This window comes from Bubalus kerabau, chromosome 6, assembly GCF_029407905.1.
Source record: "Bubalus kerabau isolate K-KA32 ecotype Philippines breed swamp buffalo chromosome 6, PCC_UOA_SB_1v2, whole genome shotgun sequence".
Lineage (NCBI taxonomy): Eukaryota > Metazoa > Chordata > Mammalia > Artiodactyla > Bovidae > Bubalus > Bubalus kerabau.
The window spans coordinates 67,478,886-67,505,346 of NC_073629.1; the positions used below are offsets into that span (position 1 = coordinate 67,478,886).

Below are 26,461 nucleotides of genomic sequence, written 5' to 3' on the forward strand. Positions count from 1 at the left end.
CATCAGGGTCTTTTCAAATGAGTCAGTTCTTCACATCAGGTGGCCAAAGTATTGGAGTTTCGGCTTCAACATCAGTCCTTCCAGTGAACACCCAGGACTGATCTCCTTTAGGATGGACTGGTTGGATCTCCTTGAGTCCAAGGGACTCTCAAGAGTCTTCTCCAACACCACAGTTCAAAAGCATCAATTCTTTGGCACTCAGCTTTCTTCACAGTCCAACTGTCACATCCATACATGACTACTGGAAAAACCATAGCCTTGACTAGATGGACCTTTGTTGACAAAGTAATAATGTCTCTGCTTTTTAATATGCTGTCTAAGTTGGTCATAACTTCATGACACTGGAGATGGGGAAATTTGAAATTTATTGAAATTAGATTTGAGAAATGTACAAGGGGAATAATCTGCTTTAGGGTTTGTAGAAGTGTGGGTCCTGAGTTCAATCACCTGCAGTGAGTGTGATAAAAATGAGGATTCCGTGCCCTGCCCCAATTTCATTAAATCTGAAGTTCTAAGGAGATTTAGAAATTTGCATTAAATCCCTAGGGTAATGCTTTACAAGCATTAAAGTTTCTTCAGAAGAAAATGATGGAATTTTTTTCAAAGTGTGAGCCTCATCTTTGGGGGAACCCCTGCACTGGAATGACCTAAAGTAGTTAATTAAAAATATTTACGCTTGCCATGTCCAGAACTGCTGAATCTAAAGTTTGGAAAGCAGTATAAAAAAGTTCAAAAACCAGCATTCTATAGTACTTTGGAGGCATAAACTTACTGAACTTCACAGTAACCCTGAAATGTAGTGGGCAGGTGTTATGTCTCCTATTTTATAGACGAAATGCAAAAGGGCAGTGTGGTTTTCTCATGATCAAACAGTTACGATTGATGGTGGGTAGAGAATCATATTTGTGTCTCCTTCCACCAAATCTGATGCTCTTTCTAAGTCCTTTATGTTGCCTGTGAAATATGCTCATCTCTAAAACCTGTAGGAGGCATCCAACACATTGAACCTCTGGTTCTAAACAACTTAGGGAGCCAGGATGTTGTCATCTTCCTGATCATACTTTGTACCAAGTGAAAATTCAGTTCAACTCTCTGTAGCAAGTAACGATGATACACTTAATTGTTTAGGAAAAATGTTTATGTCTTTGGCCACTATCTTCATGCTTTTTATAACCAGCTTTGACTGCCTCTCTCTGTTTTCTTTTAAAATAATTTAAAGTGTAGTGTGTGTGTTTAATATTTTCGATTATAACTTAGGAATTGGATGTCAAATGTCTGTGTTGTAACCTTTGTTCTGAGTTTTTTCCCGAAGGTCTTAGAAAAGTAAAAAAAAAAAAAAAATATATATATATATATTATAATTTAGATTGCATTTAGCCTAGATGTTACAGTTTTACTTTTATACTAAGTGTGTAGCATATAACTTTGCTATGTCAATAGAACTGATACGTTTTCTAGTGAGGTTTTTTTTGTAGTCTTTTGAGGTGATTTCACATGTGCTGTGAATCTGAGATCCTGTAATCTGTTTAACACAGTAGTACTAGTGTTAGACTGCAAATAGTAGGAAAAGTAATTCTTTTCAGTCAGGATTGGTTTTTGGAATTCTTGAATAGTCAATGAATTTTGTTAGTATGTGAACACAAGCAAAGCTCTGTGGAAAGGCATAAATAAGGCCTTAGGAATGGGATTTAAATGGTTTGTTTTCTATTTTGTGTGCTTTAAAAGGACAGAATAGCTAACCTTTTTAAACTTCTGGATCAAGTTACTATATTTAAATAATATAAAATTTAAAATTATGGTGGCTTGTCGCAATTCTTAATAGTTTACCTCCTCCAAAAGCATATAGTTTTGTGTAGAATCTTAAATTTGAAATGCTTAGTGAATGAAATGAAGACTGCTGTGTAGTGTAAGGAATGTAAGAAGAGTTTTGACTAGTTTAACTCATTTTTACAAGAGATTTATTATCAACTTTTAAATTTAGGTATACTAAGATGTGTATTAAATTTTTTTGTGACATTACCTAATGTGTTTTTTAACATTTGAAAACAAATGAGGGAATTCTCTGGTGGTCCAGTGGTTAGGACTCTATGCTTTCCCTGCAGTGGAACTCTGGTTGATCCCTGGTTGGGGAACTAGGATCCCACAAGCCATGCTGTGCAATTAAAAAAAAACAAAACAAAACAAAAAAGAAAACAAATGGAATAGAAATGAAGTGTTTGAGGATAGATATTAGTATTTCTTAATCACTATCTACTCTATTATTCTGTTTCTCCAATTAAAAAAGTTGAGATATAATTGACATTGTGTATTTTATTTTACAATTTTCTACGGTATTTTAGTGAACATCTCCAGTAACAAATTTTATACACAAAATAGGCCATCTGCATTTTCTGTGTAGATTTTTACTTTTTATTATACAGGAATTTGGAATGGTAAATTATGTTGAATCATTTTAGAATGCCACTGATAAATTCTGTGACATATATGACATTTTTAAGCTTATTTTTTCACTAGTAAATGGGTAGAAATGACTTAAGGTTTTATATAATGCTTTTCATTATCATTGTACGCACTTTGATATGTTTCTCACTTGCAACCTATAACCAAGGATATATTTTTAGGAAGCTTACATGTAAGGAACATTAGCACAGCTACATCTTGATTTATTTCTTCACTTATTCTGTCACATTTATTTCCTATTTATAGTCAAAATAACAGGAACAAATTAGTCACAGAGGGATAATCTAACCAATACAAAAATACTAGCTGAAAAGAAAACAAATGTTTTAAAGTCATGTTTAGGGGAAAGTCATGATCTTTTTTACTGCATTCTTAAGTTTTCTAGATTTATTCCCCAATGTTATCATAAAACACAAAAAAGTACTTTTCTATTAATATCTGAGAAATTGCAGACTTGTGGCAAGTGAGGCATATTTATATTGGTAGTCAGAAAAGGAATCTAAGTTCTAAAACTGATACAGATTTTAATGTAGAATGAAATTTTGAAATATTTTATGTGGGCACTGTGAGAAGAATTTATAAGAGAATTAAGAAATCCTTTTAGTCTGTTAAAGTAACATTTTATAGTGAAATAAAAGGAATTATTTGTGAAATTTATTAAAAAATGCAGTGTGCTGTGTGTTTAGAAATACTGTCAGTTTTATCCACAAATCTGCAAATAATAACACACCCATAGTGACTATATTGTGGTTTTCCTTCACAGATATCAAGTTGTGCTAGTTCAACTATATAAATAATTAATACCTGAAGTCTCAATGTAAAATGGACTTTAACAGTGATGACAGATAAATGCAGACGCTTGGAAATCAAACACTAGGTGAAACACTTAAAAGAAAGGTAAGAAAAAAATGTAATCTTAAGGCCAAGTGCGCTTTAGTTAGTACAAGTAAGTGACTGAAGTAATTTCTTTTTCAGTGTATTAGGTTTTTCAGAAGCCTAATCTGCCTAACCATCTGCATGACCCTGTTTATCTTAATACTGGTAGGACTTAGCTGTAAGTATCAGTTTTCTGAAAATAACAGTTGCAGATCTCCTTGCCTGGCAAATATAATGGATGATGTTTCTACAGCAATCCCTATCCAAATAGGATAGTAACCTGACTGGTTGGAACTTGAAAGAGTACTGAAATGGGAGTGCTAGGGAATACTCAGAGACACATCCTAAAGGGTGGATCTTCTTTGGTTCTGTTGATTGCTACCATCACCACACACCATACAGTGCAATGCGTTACCATGTTTGTGAAAGGATTTCAGGGTTGAGTACAAGGGAGTTGGCAGTTGGAATGTGTTATAAGAAGAGTGAAGTTTCAAGTCAAGGGTTACTTTTTTATAGGCCCATTTTTTACTGTGTACCCTCCTCATGTTAATTTAGAACATTCTTTAATGTAGCATTAAATAATTTTATTTAGACAATTTTCCTACCTTGTGCTTTTCAAGAATTTGCAAGGCATATCTGGGAGAGGTTGCATCTAGAGATATTAAATATTAGCCTTGTTCCAGTCTTACTGACCGAAACTGTGCTCTTATTTATTTTTGCTATTTATTGATAGTTTACAAAGCTTGATAATTGCATCAGTTTTTTATTTTTAAAACTTAAATTTTTTTTTATATTTTCAAATTGCAATCCTTTACCAAAAATACTGTCACTTTTAGAATATCTAGTTTTATGTTTATAGTAAAGTGACAGTTTCCATCATAAACCTTGCCAGTCTTTTTCCTGGTGTTCCTCCTTATTTTCAAATGGGCATTCATAATAACCCATTTGGCCAGCTTCTCTGAAAAGGATATTGTAATACATTATTATAAAGTAAACTTAAAATTAATCAGACTGTCCAAGAAATGCATTGTAATTAGGCTAATTAAAATACCTAGTCTATTGGGTACCAGAGCCAGAAAATCCTTATTGTTTTTGTTGAAAATCCATATGCCAAAAATAATAGAAATTTCCCTTTATAAAAAATTTCCCTTTGTAAAGTCCTGTAACACTTCATCACAATTATCATGTATATATAGAAGATTTGGTTGATTCTTTGTTGTACATAACCTAAATTATTTTTGTTGTTCAGTCCTCAGTTTTAAATACTCGAAGGCCAAACTTTGGGAAGGGCTCTAGAATAAGAGTAAGAGATTATAAATTCTGTATGAGAAATTTTAAAAGGGCAGTCTTTGGGTCATCTCAGAACAGTATTGCCTTAGACTCTAGAAAAGAACTGAGTCACATTTTGACTCAAAATAATATTGAGTTGTAAAGATTTAGTATATTTCAAACTCTTTTTGATTTGTTTTTGTTAGTTTCTAAAAATCCTTTTCCAGTTTCTTGATATTTCTAAGGCTACAAAGTTAATGAGAATTACCAAAGTGTTACTAAAATCTGTTAGCATAAGTTAATTTGCTTCTTTAATTCTTTTTTTTTATTATTTTATTTTAAAGAAAGGAATTTAGGAAGTTCTAGTATTCTCCATGGCTGAAGCTGAGAGTCTGAAACCCTGATGCTTAAGCTCTATTCTAGATCATAGCTTCAACTCCTTCAGGATATAAGGAAAAGAGATAATATTTCCACAATGATAGATCTTTGGTTGTACAGGTAAGTTATTTAGTTTTGCAGTAGTGAAGACAACTATAGTTTGTTTGTTTGCTTGTATTTAAGGAGAGGAGACTTGTTATTTTTATATACTTCCTTTGGTGTGTGGAAAATAGTGCAGTCTGGGTAGCTGTTCATAGGAATGTGGAGCTATAGGGAATTGGGTAGGAATGAAATATTTTCCCAACAAGGGATACATGAAATGACTCAAAGTACGTTAGAATCTCTAAAGCATTATACCTTTCAGTACTTGAGGTATTGGGCAGTATGTGATTCCTTGACTTCTCTTTCTCCCCACTTATCTTTTTAAGTGTATATACATTCACCTCTGTCTATCTGTATTTGTCTGCCTATCTCTTTCTCTCTCTATTTCTCTGAAAGGGGAAGAAAGAAGAGATCCCTTTAAACAAGAGGTCAAGATAGTATGAAATAGAGTTCCCAGGCTTCAAAGAGACTAATATTAAGAACCTTAAGTTGAATTGCATAGCAGCATCCCCAGGTCTCACTCTCCTTCTTTCAACCTTATAGATACTTTTGACATTGTAGATAATGGTGTCATTGTTCAGCTGAAGAAATTTGTCTTAAGAGAATTGTATGACAAGGATAGTTCCTACACCATTATTAAACAGTTCCTATTCCTGTTCTAGACAAATAGAAAAAGAATCTTTAGTGACACTTCCTATTGCTTTTGCTCTTTTAGCCTTTCACTTTGGTTTGTCTACGTGATATCATGACCAGTTTCCTAAAAATTGTTCAGTTAATAAAACTAAATAACTATCAGCTAGAATATTGATGTTAATGAAGGATTGCCAGTCCCTCAATTCCCAAAATAAACTGTTCTACTTCAGTAATTATAGTGCAACAAAAGCTTATAGGTAGTGCTTTTGAGATTTCTTTCTCTTAAGTAAAGGTGATAGCTGGAGTAGTGTTTCATTAGGTGGAGCATTTTAGTTTCCTTTTAGTTCTTATTGAAGCAGTTATACAGATGTGATCACAGGGGCTGGAAATTTATTATCTGAAACAAAGCTGATACTATTTCAGAGTGTTTCAGAATCCCATAATTAGATTTGAGAATCCTATAATTAGGTTCTATAATTAGATTCAAATTTGGGAGAGGGTAATTCAACAGTAAACAAATGGGTGAGATATGTGAAATTGTAGGCAGGATTTGGGATTTAATGTGAATGGACAGGCTAAAATTTAATTGACTGTCCTTTTCAGGTATGTCCTGCAATAGGATGAAAACTTATGAGGGTGGGGAAGATAAGAATCTCAGTAATCGATTATATTCTCTTCCCTCTATTGTAGAAAATGCCATATTCGTCAGTTTGTGGGTAATATAGGAAAAACTTGATTCTAGTTGCTAGATTGGATTTTGTCTTTATGAATCTTTTAACCAACAGTTTCCCTCAATTCTAAAACTAGAGTGATTAAATTTCCAGTTCCACTTGGGTACCTAGCTACTGTTTTCACCATGTCAACTATTTGGTTAACTAACAGTGGTATTTTCTGAGATACTTTGTAAATGAGTTTCTTTTCCTTTAGCAGTTTAATTTTTGGCAGAAATATTTTGTACTCCAAACCTCTTCACTGAATTTTTTTAGTAACTCTTGTGTTATGCAGCTAAAATGAGGAAGACAACTGGTTTAGTCTATAATACTTTGCAATGCATACCAAAACAATATTGAGACTTGGTTGAGATAATCAGAGCATTGTTAATCTCTATTTAGTAGTTGAATTTTGCACTCAAGTTTATCAGGTAACTATAGAAAATACGTGTATTTATAAATTCTTATTCAAAAATAGAAAAGATAATGAAGAAAAAGATGAACACAGAAGAAAAAATCATTAGAGGGAAGAATGTTAAAATTTCATTTCACTCTAATCTTCAGAATTTTAATCAACTTAATATCTTAAGTATATGCAATATGTTAATTTCAGGCAAGAAATTTTTATAATCCTCTATTTAGTGCTTCCTTAGTCAAAGTGATCATGGTTTTATTTATAAGTTTTTATTAGAATCAGATAAAGAACTAAAGGATAAATGGCCTAATTTAGTTTGAAACTTGGTATATTTTAATAGATTACTGTCTGATGCAGTGGTCTAAGGCAGTGCATCTTAACCTAACAGACATTTAATCACCTGGGAATCTGGTTAATCAAAAGGTCTAGGGCAGGGCCTGATATTCTGCATTTCTAACAAGCTTCCAGTAGATGCCCATGGTGCTAGTTCTCAGGCCACTCTGTTTTTTGTTTTTTAAGACTTTTATACTTTACTTTAAGGACAGTAAATATGAATCACCAAATTTCTGTACAAAATACTCTATATTTTAAAAAACATTTTATTAGATTATAGTTCATTTACAGTGTTGTGTTGGTTTCAGGTGTTTAGGTCAACACTCTGAGTTGCAAGAGTTTGAAATAGCTCAAGTGTTCATGTCACAAAGCAGTTTTGCTTTAAATGTGGCCCAATAGCATAAGGTTTGAGAACTCTAAAACTTGCACTTCATTTTAGTTGTGGATGGAATAAAAAGATTTTGAGGGAACAAAAGAAATGAAAACAGTTCTAATATTTCATGTTTGTAAGTATTTTGATTACTGGAATGGTGAAGAAATAAAATAGGCCCTCATTATCATCATAGTTGGTCTTTTATAATGATACATATATATATTTGTTAGTAGTTTTCTTTACTATTAATAATGGAATTGTTTCATTGATAATGATAAGACAGAAATTTTGCTTTCAATTTGGATTGGTGTGGAAAGAAAAGGACTAGGAATGCCTGTTACAGAATCATTTGAAGTTTTGTATGCCCTTGATTGGCATCCATATTTTAAAAAATAAAGATGAACAGTTTTTTTTGTGTGTGTTTATAAAATATTACTATTGCCAATATTATTTTTGAACCATAAGTCATGAATATAATCAAATTTGCATTAAAGATACTTGCATTAGATTTTATAAATAAAGTTTGTGAAATTAAAGTATTATGTTTTCTTTGTTATATTTACACAGGTATTGAATATTTAAAAATCTATAATCTTCAAATTTGAAAGCTTCAGATTTAGGTATATGGACCAAATGCATTGATTTTAATATTTTTTAGTTTGTGTTCTTTTGAAACATCATTTGAAGTTTAACTTAAATTATTTGTAATTAAAAATAGATATTTATGGATCATTCAGTGTTTATTACCTGTGAATAAAGAGAGACTGTAACCTTAATAACAAGATTTTAACTAAAGAGAATTATACATGAGGTCTGACTAAATGAGTCCCCAAACAGTAAAAATTTGCTTTAAAAAACATAAAGTTCTGATTTATGTTCCATGTTTATTGTTCACATGATTGCTATGGAATTCTCTAGAACAAATTTTCATGCTTTAATCTTAGGTCCAATTTTTTTGAGTCATCTTGTAATCTAGTCTTACAAGATTAGAAAAAATTGTTAATTAAAAATTTAGAAGTATACCATACTCTGAAACAAAACTAAATTCAACCAACTTACATATTTTACAGGATACTTTTTCACTTTATCAGCAGGCAGGAAGAAGAAGACAGTTTCTTTTTTTTTTTTTTTTGTATGTGGTAGCATGTTTCTATATCTTCTGTAGTTCCTAATAACCTTTCCAACTGTTATACTTCTAAGTTGAGGCAAAGGAGAGACTGTATTTGATTTGTGGGGAGAAGGGGTAGAATGGCATTTGGAGAGTTAAAGGAGAGTGAGCCTGTGGGAAGGCCGGCAAAAGGGAGGAGGGAAGAGGGTCCTGGGCAGCTATGTCCTACAGCCATTGGCTGGCTTCTTTCTCTGTCCATCCTGCACTCCATTCGAAGTTAGACAGTAAAGTGACAAAGTATGTTTTGAAGGCTAAAACAGAAGAGGTGCAGAAAAATGGAGACTTGGATTCTTAATAGGTCCTTTATTCTGCTTGTTGGGAGAACGTTGGAAAATAATTACTAAATCACTCAGTTTATCGAGATGGATAAAATAGGGCAGTATTCTATTTTCTGCTCATTTGTATTATATCAATAGAAACAGCAGAACATCCACATGAACCTGCTCATATCCTCAACATGCATTAATACTGTGACATACACATATACTCAAGAGTTCAAAGAAGGAAAAAATGGGGTTATACGTGTATTCTTGATTTCTTAAATGTAGTGTATGTTTGGCGGGTGTGCTTCTTTCCGTTTTTCTTCTATCCTCTTTAGAATACTTCCTTTCACTTGCTAATTTGTAGTTCTACTTCTAGAGACTAGGGTGTCTTGACTTTGCTCTATATTGCTCTTAGCAGGTATTCAGTACAACCTAGGGTTATGGTTTCTATCCATCTGCTTAGTTACAGAAAATTTTACTGCAATCCAAATTTTTTAGATACCATGTAGTTTGTTATCAAAAGATTTGACCTGAAACTCGTTTTAGTAAGAGTGAATTAGAAAGAGCAGAGCCTGTCTTTTTACCTCCCAGAAATGTTTTGAGAAAACATGAGAAGTGATTGGGTTAGTTTATGTGATAGCTGTTATATAAATTTGAGATTATTATTTTAATAACCAAGATGAAGTCCTGTCTTTGAGAGAGATCATTCTGGGCCTTTTGCCCCTGAATATCTGAGAAACATATACACAGCAAGAAAGGTTAAGAGCTTATTAGCTGCGTGGTTTTAGATGTATTACTTACACTGTATATATGCTTCAGTCTCCTTATACGTGAAATAGGAGTGATAATAAGTACTTTTTCTTTCTTTCTTTCTTTCTTTCTTTGGCTCTACCAGGTCTTAGTTGCATGTGGGATCTAGTTCCCTGACCAGGGATCGAACCTGGGCCCCTGCTTTAGGAGTGCAGAGTCTTAGTCCCTGGATCACCAGGGAAGTCCCAATGAGTACTTATTCTAATTGCTGTTAGACTTAAGTGAGTTAATGTATTTAAAGCATAGAGATCCCTGAAACATATAAGTGCCTTATAACTGTTAGCTATTATTAACACTTTGGGAAATGTTAATAAATTATATCACATTATTTATTAATATTGGCTATACCTGGATTAAAAAGTTATAGTTTTATACTTTTGTTTTAGGATATTAACTATTACCTTTTTCTCATTATTTTGTTTACGTTTTTGAAGGTTTCCCAATGAGTGGATCATGATGACCGTATTGTAGGGACTTGCCATAGTATGGCTGCTTCCCGATCTACTCGTGTTACAAGATCAACAGTGGGGTTAAACGGCTTGGATGAATCTTTTTGTGGTAGAACTTTAAGGAATCGTAGCATTGCTCATCCTGAAGAAATCTCTTCTCATTCTCAAGTACGATCAAGATCACCAAAGAAGAGACCAGAGCCTGTGCAAATTCAGAAAGGAAATAATAATGGAAGAACTACTGATATAAAACAGCAGAGTGCTCGAGAGTCATGGGTAAGCCCTAGGAAAAGAGGACTTCCTTCTTCAGAAAAAGATAACATAGAAAGGCAGGCTGTAGAAAATTGTGAGAGAAGGCAAACAGAACCTGTTTCACCAGTTTTAAAAAGAATTAAGCGTTGCCTTAGATCTGAAGCACCAAACAGTTCAGAAGAAGATTCACCTATAAAATCAGACAAGGAGTCAGTAGAACAGAGGAGTACAGTAGTGGACAATGATGCAGATTTTCAAGGGACTAAACGAGCTTGTCGATGTCTTATACTGGATGATTGTGAGAAAAGGGAAATTAAAAAGGTGAATGTAAGTGAGGAAGGGCCACTTGATTCTACAGTAGTTGAAGAAATCACAGGCTATTTGGCTGTCAATGGTGTTGATGACAGTGATTCAGCTGTTATAAACTGTGATGACTGTCAGCCTGACGGGAACGCTAAACAAAATAGCACTGGTTCCTATGTGTTGCAGGAGAAATCAGTAGCTGAAAATGGGGATTCGGATACCCACGCTTCAATGTTCCTTGATAGTAGGAAGGAAGACGGTTATATAAACCATAACGTGCCTTGCACAGATTCAGAAGTGCAGGTCAAGTTGGAGGACCACAAAGTAGTAACTGCCTGCCTGCCGGTGGAACATGTTAATCAGCTGACTACTGAGCCAGCTACAGGCCCCTTTTCTGAAATTCATTCATCTTTAAGGGATTCTGAGGAGGAAGTAGATGTGGTGGGAGATAGCAGTGCCTCAAAGGAGCAGTGTAATGAGAGCACCAATAATGCCCTGGACACAAGTCTTGAGAGTATGCCAGTCTCCGGAGAACCAGAACCATCTTCTGTTCTAGACTGTGTTTCGACTCAAATGATGTCTTTATCAGAACCTCAAGAACATCGGTATACTCTGAGAACTTCACCACGGAGGGCAGCCCCTACCAGAGGTAGTCCCACTAAAAACAATTCTCCTTGCAGAGAAAATGGACAATTTGAGGAGAATAATCTCAATCCCAGTGAAACAAATGCAACTGCTAGTGATAATATAAGTGAGTCTCTCACAAATCCTGGTGAAGTTTCTCACAGTGAAAAAGGCATATGTTGTGACTCTGAAAATTATGGGAGTGAAGGACTGAGTAAGCCATCCTCAGAGGCAAGACTCAATGTTGGACATCTGCCATCTGCCAAAGAGAGTGCCAATCCGCACATTACAGAAGAGGAAGATGATGATCCTGATGTTTATTACTTTGAATCAGATCATGTGGCACTGAAACACAACAAAGAGTATGTGTAAATATGGTAACCATGAATTCTGCTTTGTTTATTATTCCCTAAGTTTTCAGTATCTATTCATAAATGTCTGTAGCATTTTTATTATAACTAAAATTAATGCTTTTAACTGAAATTTTGGGTTTCACACAATAATATTCTCAACTCTTAAAAAATCTTCAAAAAAAAAGAGAGTAAAATCCAGCTTTATTAGTAGTCTTCTCAATGGCGATGTAATTTTCCAGTTTTGAGATTTCACACATTTCTCAGTTAGACATGTGGAAACATGATTGATAGTGTTATACTTTTTAATAAGTTTTTTATCATTTGAGTTAATTTATAAAATGGAAACCTCTTTAGTTATCCCAGTACACTTTGATTTATAGTTAAAGAGCGTTATGAATTGTATATGCCTTCCATAGAATGTAGAATAGACATCATCCAAATAAGGGAAATCTGACAGGCTACAAATCTACATTTATCTTAGTTACTTATAATTCCAGTTAAAACTTTTGATTTAAAAAATGTGCTTTATGCATCATCATTGGCTTTTGTGATGTAGAGAAGTATTACTATTAGTACTGTGACAGCTAATTGTATGTTGTAATTGTCTTATTAGCAAGTCAGTCTACACTATAGTTTACATAAAGCGTTTGAGAAAGGTTTTTCCTAATTCTAAATTATAGGGAGACTATCTTAAAATACTGTTTGTTTTCAACTTTGTCATAAAGGTACTTTTTAAAATGAAGAATTCACTGTCCAGATTTATCACAGTTTTGCTTAGATTTTCTATACAGTATTCTGGGCAGTAACACAAAAGAATTGGAGCTGCCTTTGTCTAAATCAGGAAAGGAACTGTTAACAAAAGTGTTTATCATAAATATGATGAGCAGCAGTAAAAGACAGACTTATATATGACTTAATCAGTTTTACTTCTACAGAATAGGCTTTTTAATTATTATCACAACCAGATTATCTAGACTGTGTAAAGTACTTATTTGAGGAACCTTTTTAATATTTTTGTTCTGACAGTTGTCAGAGTCTGCTATATATTGGATGAAAGTATCAAATCCTACTTGTAGAATATAATAATCTTTTACCATGCCTTATAAATAGTTTAATTTGTTTTTGATAACATGGTAGTCTTTTAGCATAGATCTCTTTTCTGAAAATTTCCTTCGGTTTTCTTTATAAATAGCATTTTAATATTGTGTTTAATAGATCATTTTGTCTGAGCATTTTACTTATTTTGTGGAACTATTAGCATTTTCATGTATTTAAAATGTTTGAGGTCCATTGTGAGGTGAAAAAACAATTCATTAAGTGACGTTTTTTTCAATTTGAGATGAGTTGAATTCTTACCATTAGTACACATGTATCAGTTTTCAAAAGAAGAGTTGTTTTTCTGCAGGCACTAGGAAACAGAGTATATGTCTTGTCCAAATACCAAGAACTCAGGAAGTATGCATATTTACAAAATGATACCTATTAATTCTATTTTTTGCTTTTTATTGTTTCTTTGCTAAAAAAAGTTACTCTCTTATTAAGGTTTAGCTGGTTATTAAGATGGAAAGTATTTTCCCACTGAAACATTGTTACTTTTTTAGTACATGCTCTTCTAGTGATTCTGAAGAATGATGTTCCGATAAAAACAATTATCTAAAGATAGTGGCCATAATATTTGAAGAGTGAGGTGCATATTCTTAAACCTGAAAATGAGACCAATATGGTTTCATGGGTTGCTTAGGATATAGAGTCCTTTGGAATTTGGAGGATAGTTGCTTTATTAGGACAGTGTTCTCAAGTTAAATTAGTGCCTTGTTGGATGATTTTGGGCAAAAATAAATCATTCCTTCTAGCTTTTTTGCCTTTTCCCAGATCTTTTGAAAATAGCACCTCTTGACACTTTAGTTTTAACTTTTTTCCCCCAAAGGAAGCAAATCAGAAGTGAGATGGAGAGGGAGCATCTAGATTAGCATCTTGGTTAAAGATAATCTAAGGAAAATTGGGAGGCGATGCTTGATCATATCATATGTAATCTCTTTCATTAAAATCCCTGTTCCTATGCTTTTTATCTAGAATCAAGAGTTGGTTAGATTAAATATTTTGGTTTTGACTCTTTTTATCCAAATTGTCATTGTTAAAAATAGCATCACGATACCTATCTAATGCTTTAAATTCTCAAGTAAATTTCTGGTGGTTGGAAAGTGTTGTTAAAAGGTACTTTGGGGAAAGGGGAAAAAAAAAGATACTTGGAATAGATGGGTTACTGTCCTCCTGCACATGCAGACTCCACTGGTAGGGAGTGAGTACTTCCTGATAGCCAGTTTAGAAAATATATTATGAATAGAAGACACTGAGAGTGATGTAGTTCTTTGTCTGGAACCAGGAGGCCATAACTCTTATTTATTCAAGTTTCAGTTTTCTGAATTAACATTCACTGATTAACAACCTTCTAGCATTCATCAGTGCTGCAGTCCATGAGGTCGCTAAGAGTCGGACACGATTGAGCGACTTCACTTTCAGTTTTCACTTTCATGCATTGGAGAAGGAAATGGCACCCCACTCCAGTGCTCTTGGCCTGGAGAATCCCAGGGACGGGGGAGCCTGGTGGGCTGCCGTCTGTGGGGTCGCACAGAGTCGGACACGACTGAAGCAATTTAGCAGCAGCAGCAGCATTCATCCTATAATTTATCTTGTTTGCAAGGATATCACATATAGGGTTATTAGTCGCCTGTAAATGTTTGAAAAGGTATTGTATGTCTAAGTCCTAGGTTTAGACCCTCTTCATGGCAATTCGGAGAAGGCGATGGCACCCCACTCCAGGACTCTTGCCTGGAAAATCCCACAGACAGAGGAGCCTGGTAGGCTGCAGTCCATGGGGTCGCTGGGAGTCGGACACGACTGAGCGACTTCACTTTCACTTTTCACTGTCATGCATTGGAGAAGGAAATGGCAACCCACTCCAGTGTTCTTGCCTGGAGAATCCCAGGGACGGGGGAGCCTGGTGGGCTGCAGTCTATGGGGTCGCACAGAGTAAGACACGACTGAAGCTATGCCCTGTTTCCTCTCTAGATGCCATCCCTCTTCTCCAGCACATAAGCCCATAGGTGCTTTTATATATTTATTTTTTCAAATGGAGAACTCCACTGTGAGCAAGGGGCTAAAGTATTTTCTTCTCTGGCAAGATTCCAGCTGTGGATTATTTTACTAGAATATGCCTTAAAGATTAGGGGTTAGAAGATCAAAAAGAAATGTACTTTATCTCAAGACACTCTCATCTTCAAGGTGGATTGAGTCTGTTAAAGTGGCAGATAATACCTGCTGCTAAGTTGCTTCAGTCGTGTCCAACTCTTTGTGACCCCATAGACTGCAGCCCACCAGGCTCCCCCGTCCCTGGGATTCTCCAGGCAAGAACACTGGAGTGGGTCGCCATTTCCTTCTCCAATGCATGAAAGTGAAAAGTGAAAGTGAAGTCGCTCAGTCATGTCCGACTCCCAGCGACCCCATGGACTGCAGCCTACCAGGCTCCTCTGTCTGTGGGATTTTCCAGGCAAGAGTACTGGAGTGGGGTGCCATTGCCTTCTCCAAGATAATACCTAATGATCCCCTTTTGGCCTAAATAACAAGACTGAGATCATGTGCTTACCTGTGGATTGCCCTTTTGGGGAATTGATCTTTTGCTGATTTTGAATCAGAAGCACTAAAACTGACCTCTAAATTTTGAAATTCTGGTTCTATGGAGAGTAGATATATAAGCTTTTAGGTCCTGGCCTTTATTTTATTTTTTAAGCTTTTTATTTTATATTGGAGTATAGTGATTAACAATGTTATGATAGTTTCAAATGGTCCTGGGCTTTAATGTTCAGAGCTTTCCTTCCTATTCACTGGAAAATAAATTTTCAAATGATAATGTGATTTGGTCAGTTGCCTCTCAATTCTCATTGTATCAATATAAGAATACTTAAGTAAAATTGTATTTGAAGGGCCTTGGTTAGCTTCATGTATGCTTTTATGAACAGAAGGTAAAAAATCAGATTTACGGTTCCTAGATTTTTGAGGTCTTAGAAAAGATTTAGCTTACTGATAATATTGCTAATGTTTATACTGATTTTTAAGTTTCTAGATAATTAAAGAGTAAAACAGTTTTTGCTCTTCTAAGTATTGCTCATGTAGTCTTCAGGTAAGAATCTTATTTTTAAATTATATTAATATTGCAAGAATTACAGTTTCAACCTTGATTTTCTAAAAACATTAATGTACTAAATAATTATGATATGTCCTTCTGTTGCACAGTGCTTATGAAGAATCAATTGATATTTCATCAGCTTCAGAAGCTACATAGGAAAATCCTCATGAGTTCTTCTAGATTCACTACTTTCTTTGACATTAGTTTTATTGTTAGTCAAAGTAATTTCTCTTGAAGGGCCAGAAAACTCCCAAGAAGAGGGATGGATTTTGCTTAGAAAGCACTAGAGTTGTTATTTTGCCCTGCATAAAATAATTTTACATTTGTACTGTGTTTCATATTTTGTAAAGTAATTCCATCTAGTTTCTCATTTGACAGCCACAACTTGGAAGTAGACAGCATAGGTGGCAGAATACAGTCTCTATTTCCTAACTCATAGTTAAAGTTTTTAGGTTATTTACTTAAAGTATGATGAATTCTAGGGAGAAATGAGGTTAGAACTTCAGTCTTTTAATTGATAGTCTGAACTACCCTTGGTTTCCTCATCTAATAAGGATTTATACCATGGACTTTGGGGGTTTCTAGGTTGAGAATGCTCATGGAACAGATCTTGGATACTCAGTTTTCAGAATTCCTTAGCCTAAATTTAAGCTTGATAATTACGGTCATAATTACTTGGTTTTACTTGTCACAGAATCAGCTTTATAGGTAAGTAACCTGTTTATTGAATGAAATGCTTTCATGTTCATTGTCTTGAAGAACGTTTTGTTAGTGTGTCTGTGAAGGATAGCTACCAGCTACTGGGGAAATAAAACAACAGCTGCAATTTGACTTTACATAGAGGATTTGGATAATTTGCAAAAATCTTGTGGCGGGTGGTTTAGAATGCATTTAGGTGTAAGTCAAAAGTTACTAGGGAAAACTTGTGGGAAAAGGCTATGAACTATAAGAGCCAAAATGGGCCAGTAGTTTGACACAAAGATTGATGGGAGAAGGAAGATAACTGTCCTAAGTATAAATTATTTTGGTTGTAAGTGGAGTAAGCCATTGACTAGCCAAATACTCAGTGAATTCTTTGTCTTTTCCTTTGAATACCAACATCTTTTATTTCAACTAATGTCAATGGTATCTAAAATGTTATGTGTCTATAATTCAAGTATATTTGTACTCAAATATTATTTAATCTGTTCTTTTTGATTTAGGGTCATCTTTGCTAACGGAGGTTATGTGGTAATACTTTTTCTGGCATCACTGCTGGAATAGGTCTGTTTTCACTTAGGTTAAATGATTTGGGCTTCTCCGCTTTTTAATGTTTTTATAACATGGCTTCTTTTCATTGTTCTTTTCTAATTTCGCAGGCTTCTTATGCTTTTCTTCTTTTTTAAATTTTTGTTGACTTTGATTAATCACTTGTGCTGTGATGGTACTTTCCTCTGGTAGCTCAGCCTTCCATTCATTTTGGCTGTTTTTAGCTTTCTTTAAACTTGGAAATAAGAATAACCAAGCTTATCAGAACTGTCTCATGATTGTTAACAGAGAGACTAAGCAGTTTCTTTTTGAATGAGCAAATAAGCATTAGCATTTGAATGAGCAAATTCGTTAAAAAAAATGAATTTTTTTTTAAATTGTGTATTTTCTTGTTTGCTTCCTCTGATTTGGAGGCTGTGTCCTATGTAGGTTACCAGGTATCCAAAATTTGAATAAATAATAGTTGTTTCTTTGTATATGACAGTAATCAATAGTAATGCTATGCTATGCTAAGTCACTTCAGTCATGTCCGACTCTGTGCGACCCCATAGACGGCAGCCCACCAGGCTCCCCCATCCCTGGGATTCTCCAGGCAAGAACACTGGAGTGGGTTGCCATTTCCTTCTCCAATGCATGAAAGTGAAAAGTGAAAATGAAGTTGCTCAGTCGTGTCCGACTCTTAGCGACCCCATGGATTGCAGCCCACCAGGCTCCTCTGTCCATGGCATTTTTCAAGCAAGAATACTGGAGTGGGGTGCCATTGCCTTCTCCAATCAATAGTAATGAAACCCATCTAAAGTAATTATCATTTATTTGAGACTAATTGAATCTTAGCTTTTAGTTGCAGGAGCTTTATTTTTGTGAATTTTATAGTAGACTGAAAATGTTGTGTTTTTGTGTATTAGTAGCCTATACCATGTATACTGTATCTGTGGTTTGTCATCAGGTATTATAACGTACAGTAATAAGTGGGAAGATCTGTTTTGTGACCTTTCTATTTCTCCTCCCCACTCCTCCCTCTTTTTTTAAAAAAATTAACTTATTTTTTAATTGAAGGATAATTGCTTTACAGAATTTTGTTGCTTTCTGTCAAACATCAATATCTCCCTTTTTCTTTAGTGGAATCTATCTACCATGTTTCCTTTTCATTATGATGGAAAGCTGCTTCTACTTGTCTCTTTAATTTCTGATTTTAATGAGAGGAAATTTGTCAGGTGGTTAGAAGAGATTGAATAATTTGTTCAGGGATCTCTCAGTAGACAGAATTCTCTGTAGTGTGTCATGATTTTATTTTCATGTGTCTAGTAATACTTATTTTCATGTGTTTAGTAATATTGTATTATTTTGAGGGTCTGGATTTTGTTCTCTTTCTTTAAAAAGTATTGAAATTTGATCTGACAGGCAGTTAATTTTCTTGATGATAAGATTGATCTTAATAGGCTTATATGCTTTTAGCTCTGTTAGGGGGAAGTTCAGGGTAGCGTATGCTCAAGATCAAGTTTACCCTCACTTCTATGGCATGGCCTTCCTGGTGTCTCATTTTAAAAAGGTCTTTACTCTGGCTAGTTGAAACCCTATTTGACTCTAGCCTTGTGAAAACGTTGGTAGTTACTTTTTGCTTGGTCCTATGGAATATCATAGTTTTATATGAGCAGCCTTATGTTCAACCAAAGACTCTAGGTTTCTGTGTTCCATCTTTTTCTCTTTTGCTACTTCTTTGGTGCTCTGTCCCACAAATTCCAGTTGCCTTAGCTTGCCCAAACTGTTTTCTTATCTTTTTGCTCATCAAGATCCCTTCTTGTTCCATGATGCCTCCATGTAGAAAGTGAGTGTGATCCTAGGGCTTTGAATTAGCTCATTTGTTTGCCCTCTCTCACAGGTCATGATTCTGCACTGCCTAATGCCCATTATCTAATTATTTCTATGTTTTCTCCAGTTTTCTAGTTATGTATAGCAGAAGGGTATTCAGCGTTAGCTACTCTGCCCTGAAAGTCTCTGATTTAATTTTAATATGCGTTAGGTCCTTCCCTAGTGGCTCAGATGGTAAAGAATCCGCCTGCAGTGCAGGAGACCTGGGTTTGATCCCTGGGTTGGGAAGATCCCCCAGAGAAGAAAATGGCAACCGACTTCAGTATTCTTGCCAGGAGAATTCCATGGACAGAGGAGCCTGGAGGGCTACAGTCCATGGGGTTGCAAAGAGTTAGACATGCTGCTACTGCTGCTGCTGCTAAGTCGCTTCAGTCGTGTCCGACTCTGTGCGATCCCATAGACGGCAGCCCACCAGGCTCCACCGTCCCTGGGATTCTCTAGGCAAGAACCCTGGAGTGGGTTGCCATTTCCTTCTCCAATGTGTGAAAGTGAAAAGTGAAAGTGAAGTCGCTCAGTCGGGTCCGACTCTTTGCGACCCCATGGACTGTAGCCCACCAGGCTCCTCCGTCCATGGGATTTTCCAGGCAAGAATACTGGAGTAGGGTCCCATTGTCTTCTCTGAGTCAGACATGACCGAGTGACTAAGCAGAGCACAGCACATGCATTAGGTATCTTTATGACACTCACCCCAAGCCTACCTACAGTTTGACCATTTAGAAATTAAAAATTTATTTATGTATTTTAATTTATTTGGTAACATTGGGTCTTGTGGCACACAGGATCTTCTGACATGTGGGCTTAGTTGCCCTGTGGCATGTTGGATCTTAGTTCTCTGACCAGGGATAAAACCCATGTCTCCTGCATTGCAATGCAGATTCTTTACCACTGGACAAGTCCCTGAAAATTATTTTTTGTTGATGCTCCTTTGACAGTGAGGGCTAGTTTTTAGCTATATGATTAATTAGTTTAAGTAACTTTTTCTAAGAAGCTTATGTGAGAGAAATTGGAATAATAACAATTTGAAGAATGAAGGTAAAAGAAACTTGACAATGTTTTTAGTTGTGTTGATGAGGTGTTGTTATGGTTGAAGCAGAAGTAAAAACGTGGGTTTCTGGTTCCGATATAGCTCAGGAGAATGGGTAGAAGAGAAAGTGACATCCAAGAACATGCAAGACATTGTTTACTAGGTTTAGAATGGTAACTGTAAATAATTAAGGAATAATGTAATGTATCTGGATTTTAGTTAAGTATTTTTCTTAGACATTTTGGATTTTTTTTGCTGGACCAAACTTTTTGTATTATATTTTCAGAAAACCAGGGCTTCCCTGGTGGCTCAGACATTAAAGAATCTACCTGCAATTCGGAAGACTAGGGTCGATCCCTGGGTCGGGAAGATCCCCTGGAGAAGGCAATGGCAACTCACTCCAGTATTCTTGCCTGGGAAATCCCATGGACAGAGGAGCCTGGAGGGCTACAGTCCATGAGGTCTCAAAGAGTTGGACACAACTGAGCGACTAATACTTTCAGAAAACCAGGGTGCTATTTTTATGACCATCAGTTTAATCCAGTTTCTTGTATATATTTTTTTCTGAAATAAAATAAATGTAGAATATTTTGCAGAAATCTTTTTCATGGTACTGAATTTTTATCATTTGTATTAAGTTGAAAAACTTTGACTCGACCCTTTTTTTCTTTGCTACTTTTCATTTGTCTCATGTTATCCTTCCTCTTAATTTTTAAAAGTGTTTTGATCATATTTTAAATAATAAGTCTCAGAATGTATAGGAGCATAAATTGTTTTGCTATGTTTAAACTTTAGTTAGGGGGAAGGAGTCATCCTAGTAGCTTATTGGCAATGAGGGTAGGAAGTGTGAGTGAAAAAAGATTGAAATCAAAACTTTAAGTATCTTCTTAATAAACTTCAAAACATAAATGCATGTGAAGAGTCAGGTTAAAGTCAGCAAATATAATATTTTCTGTCATAACTAGAGTTTTTTTTTTTAAGCTACACGACAGATGATATTTGTATTTTTTTTTTTTTTTTATATTATTTTTGACTGTGCTTTATAGCATGTGAGATCTGGAAACATGGAGTCTTAACCATGTGACTGCCGGGGAATTCCCAATGTTTGTGTTTTAAAAATATTAAGTCATTTAATTTTAAAATCTTCAGTATTTAAAGCTTTTTTTATTTGTAAATTATTTGGAGAGGTTAAACCCGATCTGAGGAGTGCTCCAATCCCCTTCCATTACCATTTTAAACTGGTAGTAGGGAACTGGGTAAATGTCTTTAACTTCTATAGTGGTCAATTTTCTCGTCTGTAAAATTGACATTTGATTTCTGTAATTCTAGTTATTGTTTCACATATGTCTGTCGTGTGTGTGTGTGTGTGTGTGTGTGTGTGTGTGTTTGTATGTATGATTTTGAATTCTCTTTTTCTGCCCTTCCCCTTACTTTTGGCTCTGCTCAGGTTTAGTTGTTTACTTTCTTCTTACTTTGTATGCTCTCTCTGAGCATTCGAATTGCTGTGAAATTACCATCTATATATTGATAGATTTCCAAATTTGTATCTCCAGTCAGATTATTCTTGAACTTTGGACCATTTATAAGATACCATTTGCATTTTTCACAATAAGTCAGTGAAACATGTCTGAAGTTGAATTTAACCATTGCTTCCTCCACACATACTCAATGTTTAACATCATCTTTTTACTTAGTTGGTAGAGTCTTTCATTTAGTATGGAAAATGTACTCACATTTTTCTTCAATTATTCTTCACCATACTGTTCTCTCCCACCAGTGTTGAGTCAGCTTTATTTCTTTGTTATTAATGGTCACTTTCTTAAATGAATGTCACTGTCTTCTTTGCCTAATGGCTGCTCTATTTCACTATTACTTCCATTTTCCTGGTTACCTTCTTTCCTCTGTCTGCAAAGGGAGAAGGTTGTCTCAGTTTTAGATATCATATTCTCTGTAAAATCTTTCCTGTCTTCCCATGACTGATTACTCCTTGTGAACTCTCTCATAGAAAATTATTTCCTGTAAACATGTACCATACAGTAAACCTCATGCTCTTTGTGGGATCCATGGTTTCTCGTTGGTTGAGGTATCATTGAAATTTCAAGGCTATCCAGTTTGAAAATGTCAGAGAAAAATTTGGCATGCTTTTCATACAAATTTTTTTATACCATTAGTTTGACTTTAAAGATTATGAATTTATGAAGTTAATGCTAGTGATGATTTCCCTGTTTTTACTTAAATCTAAACTTTAAAAAATGAATAACCTACATAATCATTCATATAATTCACTAAACATAGGAATTGGGCAAAGATAATGGCAGGGTGTGGGGAGTTAAAGGATGTGTCTCATGATCAGGAATGGTTGACTAAAGTGCTTGGTAAAATAATGTTTCTACATGGCCATGTAAAAAAGTAAGCTCAGTTTTTAACACCAGACTGTAAGATAGGAAGTCATTGTATTATAAAACAGACTTACAAGTTTGGTATGATCAGAATGTTTTATATGGCTTCAGATGTATTTTTACAATCTAGAGTTTTGCCAGTAGGCTTTAAAAAGCATATGGAATGATGAGAATTTGGTTGGGGTTGTCTTTTGAATTGAACGACTTAAAAGAAAATGTGTGTCCTGATCTATGTGTTTCTGTCTTACTATTTGAAGATATTTATCAGAGGGTATTATCCAACTTTCTCTGTACAAACTAATAATTTTGAGTAGATACTAGAAATAAATACGATAAAACATGTCCTATGCCTTTGAAGTTATTGTGAAATGATCAGATATCTTAACAGATAGGCAGTTTGCTTATATTTGAGGTGTGTTGCTTGTTAAGAATTTGAAATTCTAGCTTGTCTCAGTTATTTGAAACTTCAATGTATTTGCAATTCCAGAGTAGAATTTGAACTTTTTAGATGGTTATAGTGGATTATTTCTTAGAATGGGTAATTTCCTAGGTGATAAGTAACTTTTATAATATTGACCACAATACAACTGCATTCAGCTTCCTATTTAAGAGGGAAAACTCAATAATTCTTTGGATTTAGGGAAACAGGTACTAAGAACAAGCAGAAATATCTTCAAGTTTACTACCACAAGAAACATGGAGTCTTTAGAGAGGGGGAAAAAACATTATTTGGAAAGCTATAAAATTATGAATTAAAAAGAATGACACATTCTTTTTAAAATGTCCTATGAAAGCCTTTGTACAGTTCTTCAAATGGTATTCAGTCTGATACAAATTGAATCAAAGTATTGAATACTTTGAGTTTAATAATTTGAATACCAGGTATTAAAATCCATAATTAGTAAGAAACCTCTAAGTTATTTAAAACTGTGGAGGAAAATAAAGTCAAGGTAGTCAGAGCTTGTTTTAGTAAAACCATGTTGGCTTCAGGAATCAGAAATCCATTCAAAGTATGTAAAATAAAAAAGTTTATTTTGAATAAATAGTAGACAGTCTTACGAATATCCAGGGTGAGGACATAAAGTCTAACCATGCCTCATGGGATTATAACTGTCAATATTCAATATTGTACTCTCTCATCTCTGCTTCTCTTTGTGCAGTACAGACTGTGGGTTTTTGTCTTTGTAAATGATTTTTTTTGGCATACAATTTTGTCTTCTTTCTCCCATAATTTTATTTTGCAAATGGCAGTGACTTCCCACTGTTTGTCTTTGTCCCCACACTATATGATCTTTCTTCTGCAGAGCCGCTTCTTAACATTCTCTAAAGAGAAAATGGTTATTGACTCTTCAGTAGATGGACTCTGCAGTGTCACGTTTCTGTCTCTGGCAAAATTCTCAGTGGTCAGGGGTGGAATTACTGTGGGGGGCTGTGGGGTGGAGCTGGAAGCAGTCTGTGTTGGCGTTTTCTTTGTGCAAGGATATGTTTTAGAAAAGATGTTGCTGGGCTATATAGGTGGTCAAAACATGCTCATTATAGTCCATTTGGTGTTTGGGGTCAAATTGTACTCTTGATTAGTTAGGTACCTATAAAATGGGTTATGGGAACCCTCCTACATTGCTAGTGGGAATGTAGAATAAAATGATGCACTGCTGTAGCAATCTGCCTGGCAGTTTGTTGATATATTAAATATAAATTACTGTATGATCCAGCAGTTCTATTTTTAGATATATACTGAGAATTCTTAAGAATACGTGTTCAAATAAAAAACTTAGACAGATGTTCATGATAGAACTGTTCACTGTAGGAAGAAGGTAGATACAACTCAGATGTCCATAAAGTGATGAATGGATAAAAAAATTAGTTTTATCAATACAATGAAATACTGCTCATCTGTAAAAAGGAATGAAGTACTTTTATGTGTTACAACATGGATGAATTTTGGAAACATTCTAAGTGAAAGAAGCCAGACACAACAGATCACATATTGTATGATTTTATTTATGTGAAATATCTAGAATAAGTAAATTCATAGAGATAAAAAGCAGATTAATGGTTGCTAGCAGCTGATTATTGCACAACATTGTGAATGTACTAAATGCTGCTTGATTGTATGATTTAAAATGGTTAAAATGTCAATCTTTATTATGTGAATTTTAACACAGTAAAAAAGAATGCCAAAAAATAAAGTGTGGATGAGGTATATGCATACCAGAGGATGCTTGAGATAATCTCTTGGGAGATAGGAAGAAAATGCTATTTATATGTTTTTTTTCCCCCTAGGGCTCTTGTTTGTGTTTATATAATATAACTCCAGTACTCTTGCCTGGAAAATCCCATGGGCGGAGGAGCCTGGTAGGCTGCAGTCCATGGGGTCACAAAGAGTCGGACACGACTGAGCGACTTCGCTTTCACTTTTCACTTTCATGCATTGGAGAAGGAAATGACAACCCACTCCAGTGTTCTTGCCTGGAGAATCCCAGGGACGGGGGAGCCTGGTGGGCTGCCGTCTATGGGGTCACACAGAGTCGGACATGACTAAAGTGACGCAGCAGCTACATATATTGGAAGCATGTGCACACTTTTTATTTTATTTTTACCAAGAGAGGTGATTGGTACAAAAAATATGAAAATCATTGTTTTTAACACGGAAAAGTCAATTATTAGTTGTTAATTTTTTTTTACTTAATGAGTGATTAAAAAAACTTTTTTATTGAAGAATAATTGCTTTACAGAATTTTGTTGTTTTCTGTCAAACCTCAACATGAATCAGCCATAGGTATACATATATCCCCTCCCTTTTGAACCTCCCTCCCCATCTCACCCCTCTAGATTGATTGGGGGATTTTTAAAAGAGTATTAGATTCTCTTTTGAAATCAGGGTTATAGAATCCTAATATAGGTGTAGAGAAACTGTTGGCCTCAGCTGACATTCACTTTACAGTGAAAACAAATTGGGTTACTTTTAGCCAGATTGTGGTGATCTGTTACAATTAGACTATCATTCTTAAGAAGAACATCAAAAAGTGTCTTAGGAATTGGAGAGGGTTGCCATTTCCTTCTCCAGAGGATCTTCCCAATCCAGGGATTGAACCCGGGTTTCCTGCATTATAGGCAGACACTTTACTGTCTGAGCCACCAGGGAGGTCCGTCTTAAGAATTAGAGACTTGTAAATTTTCTTCATACTGGGAAGATGATGCCAATAATATTAATGATAGTAAGCTGGGTATTTAGAGAAAAACCAGCGATGTGGGGAGAGGAATAATGATTTCTTCAAAGGCAGGGATAAGAAGCATGCCTGGCCAATTAATGAAAATTCTTTAAGAGAAAATTGTTAGTAAGGTAAATAGAACTCAGGAATGTATAATGGATGTAGACATTAAAAACCTTTGAGAAGGCTTCATGTTGCAGTTATTTCCTTTTTAATATGTAATTAAAAATATTAGTTAATTTGAAGAGGCATTTGATGTACAAGAATCATGCAGTGGTTATATTAGGTAATGTGACTACAAGATAGTACTCGTAGTAATTTGCTGAGTCTTATGAAAAAAGTAAAAACAAATCGAGCATCTTTCACTTTATATATGTATCAGTGTCTCACTGTACTGGACTCAATCATCATGTGGAAAATGTTTTTGGAATTCAACTTTTATAAGAGCTTACAGAGTATCCTCAGTGGGAATTATTTTTGAAGGATATTTAATTTTTACTTGGTTTCTTAATCAAGTTTGGTACAGAAATACCACATGGAGAAATAAATATACTTTGTGTCAGAAATGAAATTATAACTAATGAAACTGACATTCATTTCCTCACTTAACCTGAACCTAATGTGATTAATGAACTTGGCTCTGAAGAATTTCAGAAGAACTATAGACATTTTGTGTATGCTTCATTTAACACCATCTTCTTTCCTAGATTGTGAGTTTCTTTGAAGGTAGGACCAGGTTTGTTGTACATGATGTA

The 26,461-nt window shown here is 34.9% G+C and overlaps 1 protein-coding gene across 7 annotated transcripts in view; it reads left to right on the forward strand.

Annotated features, from left to right (window-relative positions):
- The window catches only part of ZZZ3 (zinc finger ZZ-type containing 3), a 120,589-nt gene that overhangs the window by 44,287 nt on the left and 49,841 nt on the right, over positions 1–26,461 (forward strand). For 4 of the 7 annotated variants that reach the window (XM_055585426.1, XM_055585427.1, XM_055585425.1 and 1 more), the window contains 4 exons: positions 3,224–3,357; positions 3,436–3,514; positions 4,950–5,103; positions 10,225–11,780. In XM_055585426.1, coding sequence (XP_055441401.1) covers positions 10,276–11,780 — 1,505 coding nt within the window. In that variant the 5' untranslated portion in view covers positions 3,224–3,357; positions 3,436–3,514; positions 4,950–5,103; positions 10,225–10,275. Of the gene's footprint in view, positions 1–3,204; positions 3,358–3,435; positions 3,515–4,949; positions 5,104–10,224; positions 11,781–26,461 lie in introns of those variants that run through there. The other 3 variants (XM_055585428.1, XM_055585429.1, XM_055585430.1) reach the window with 3 other exon arrangements.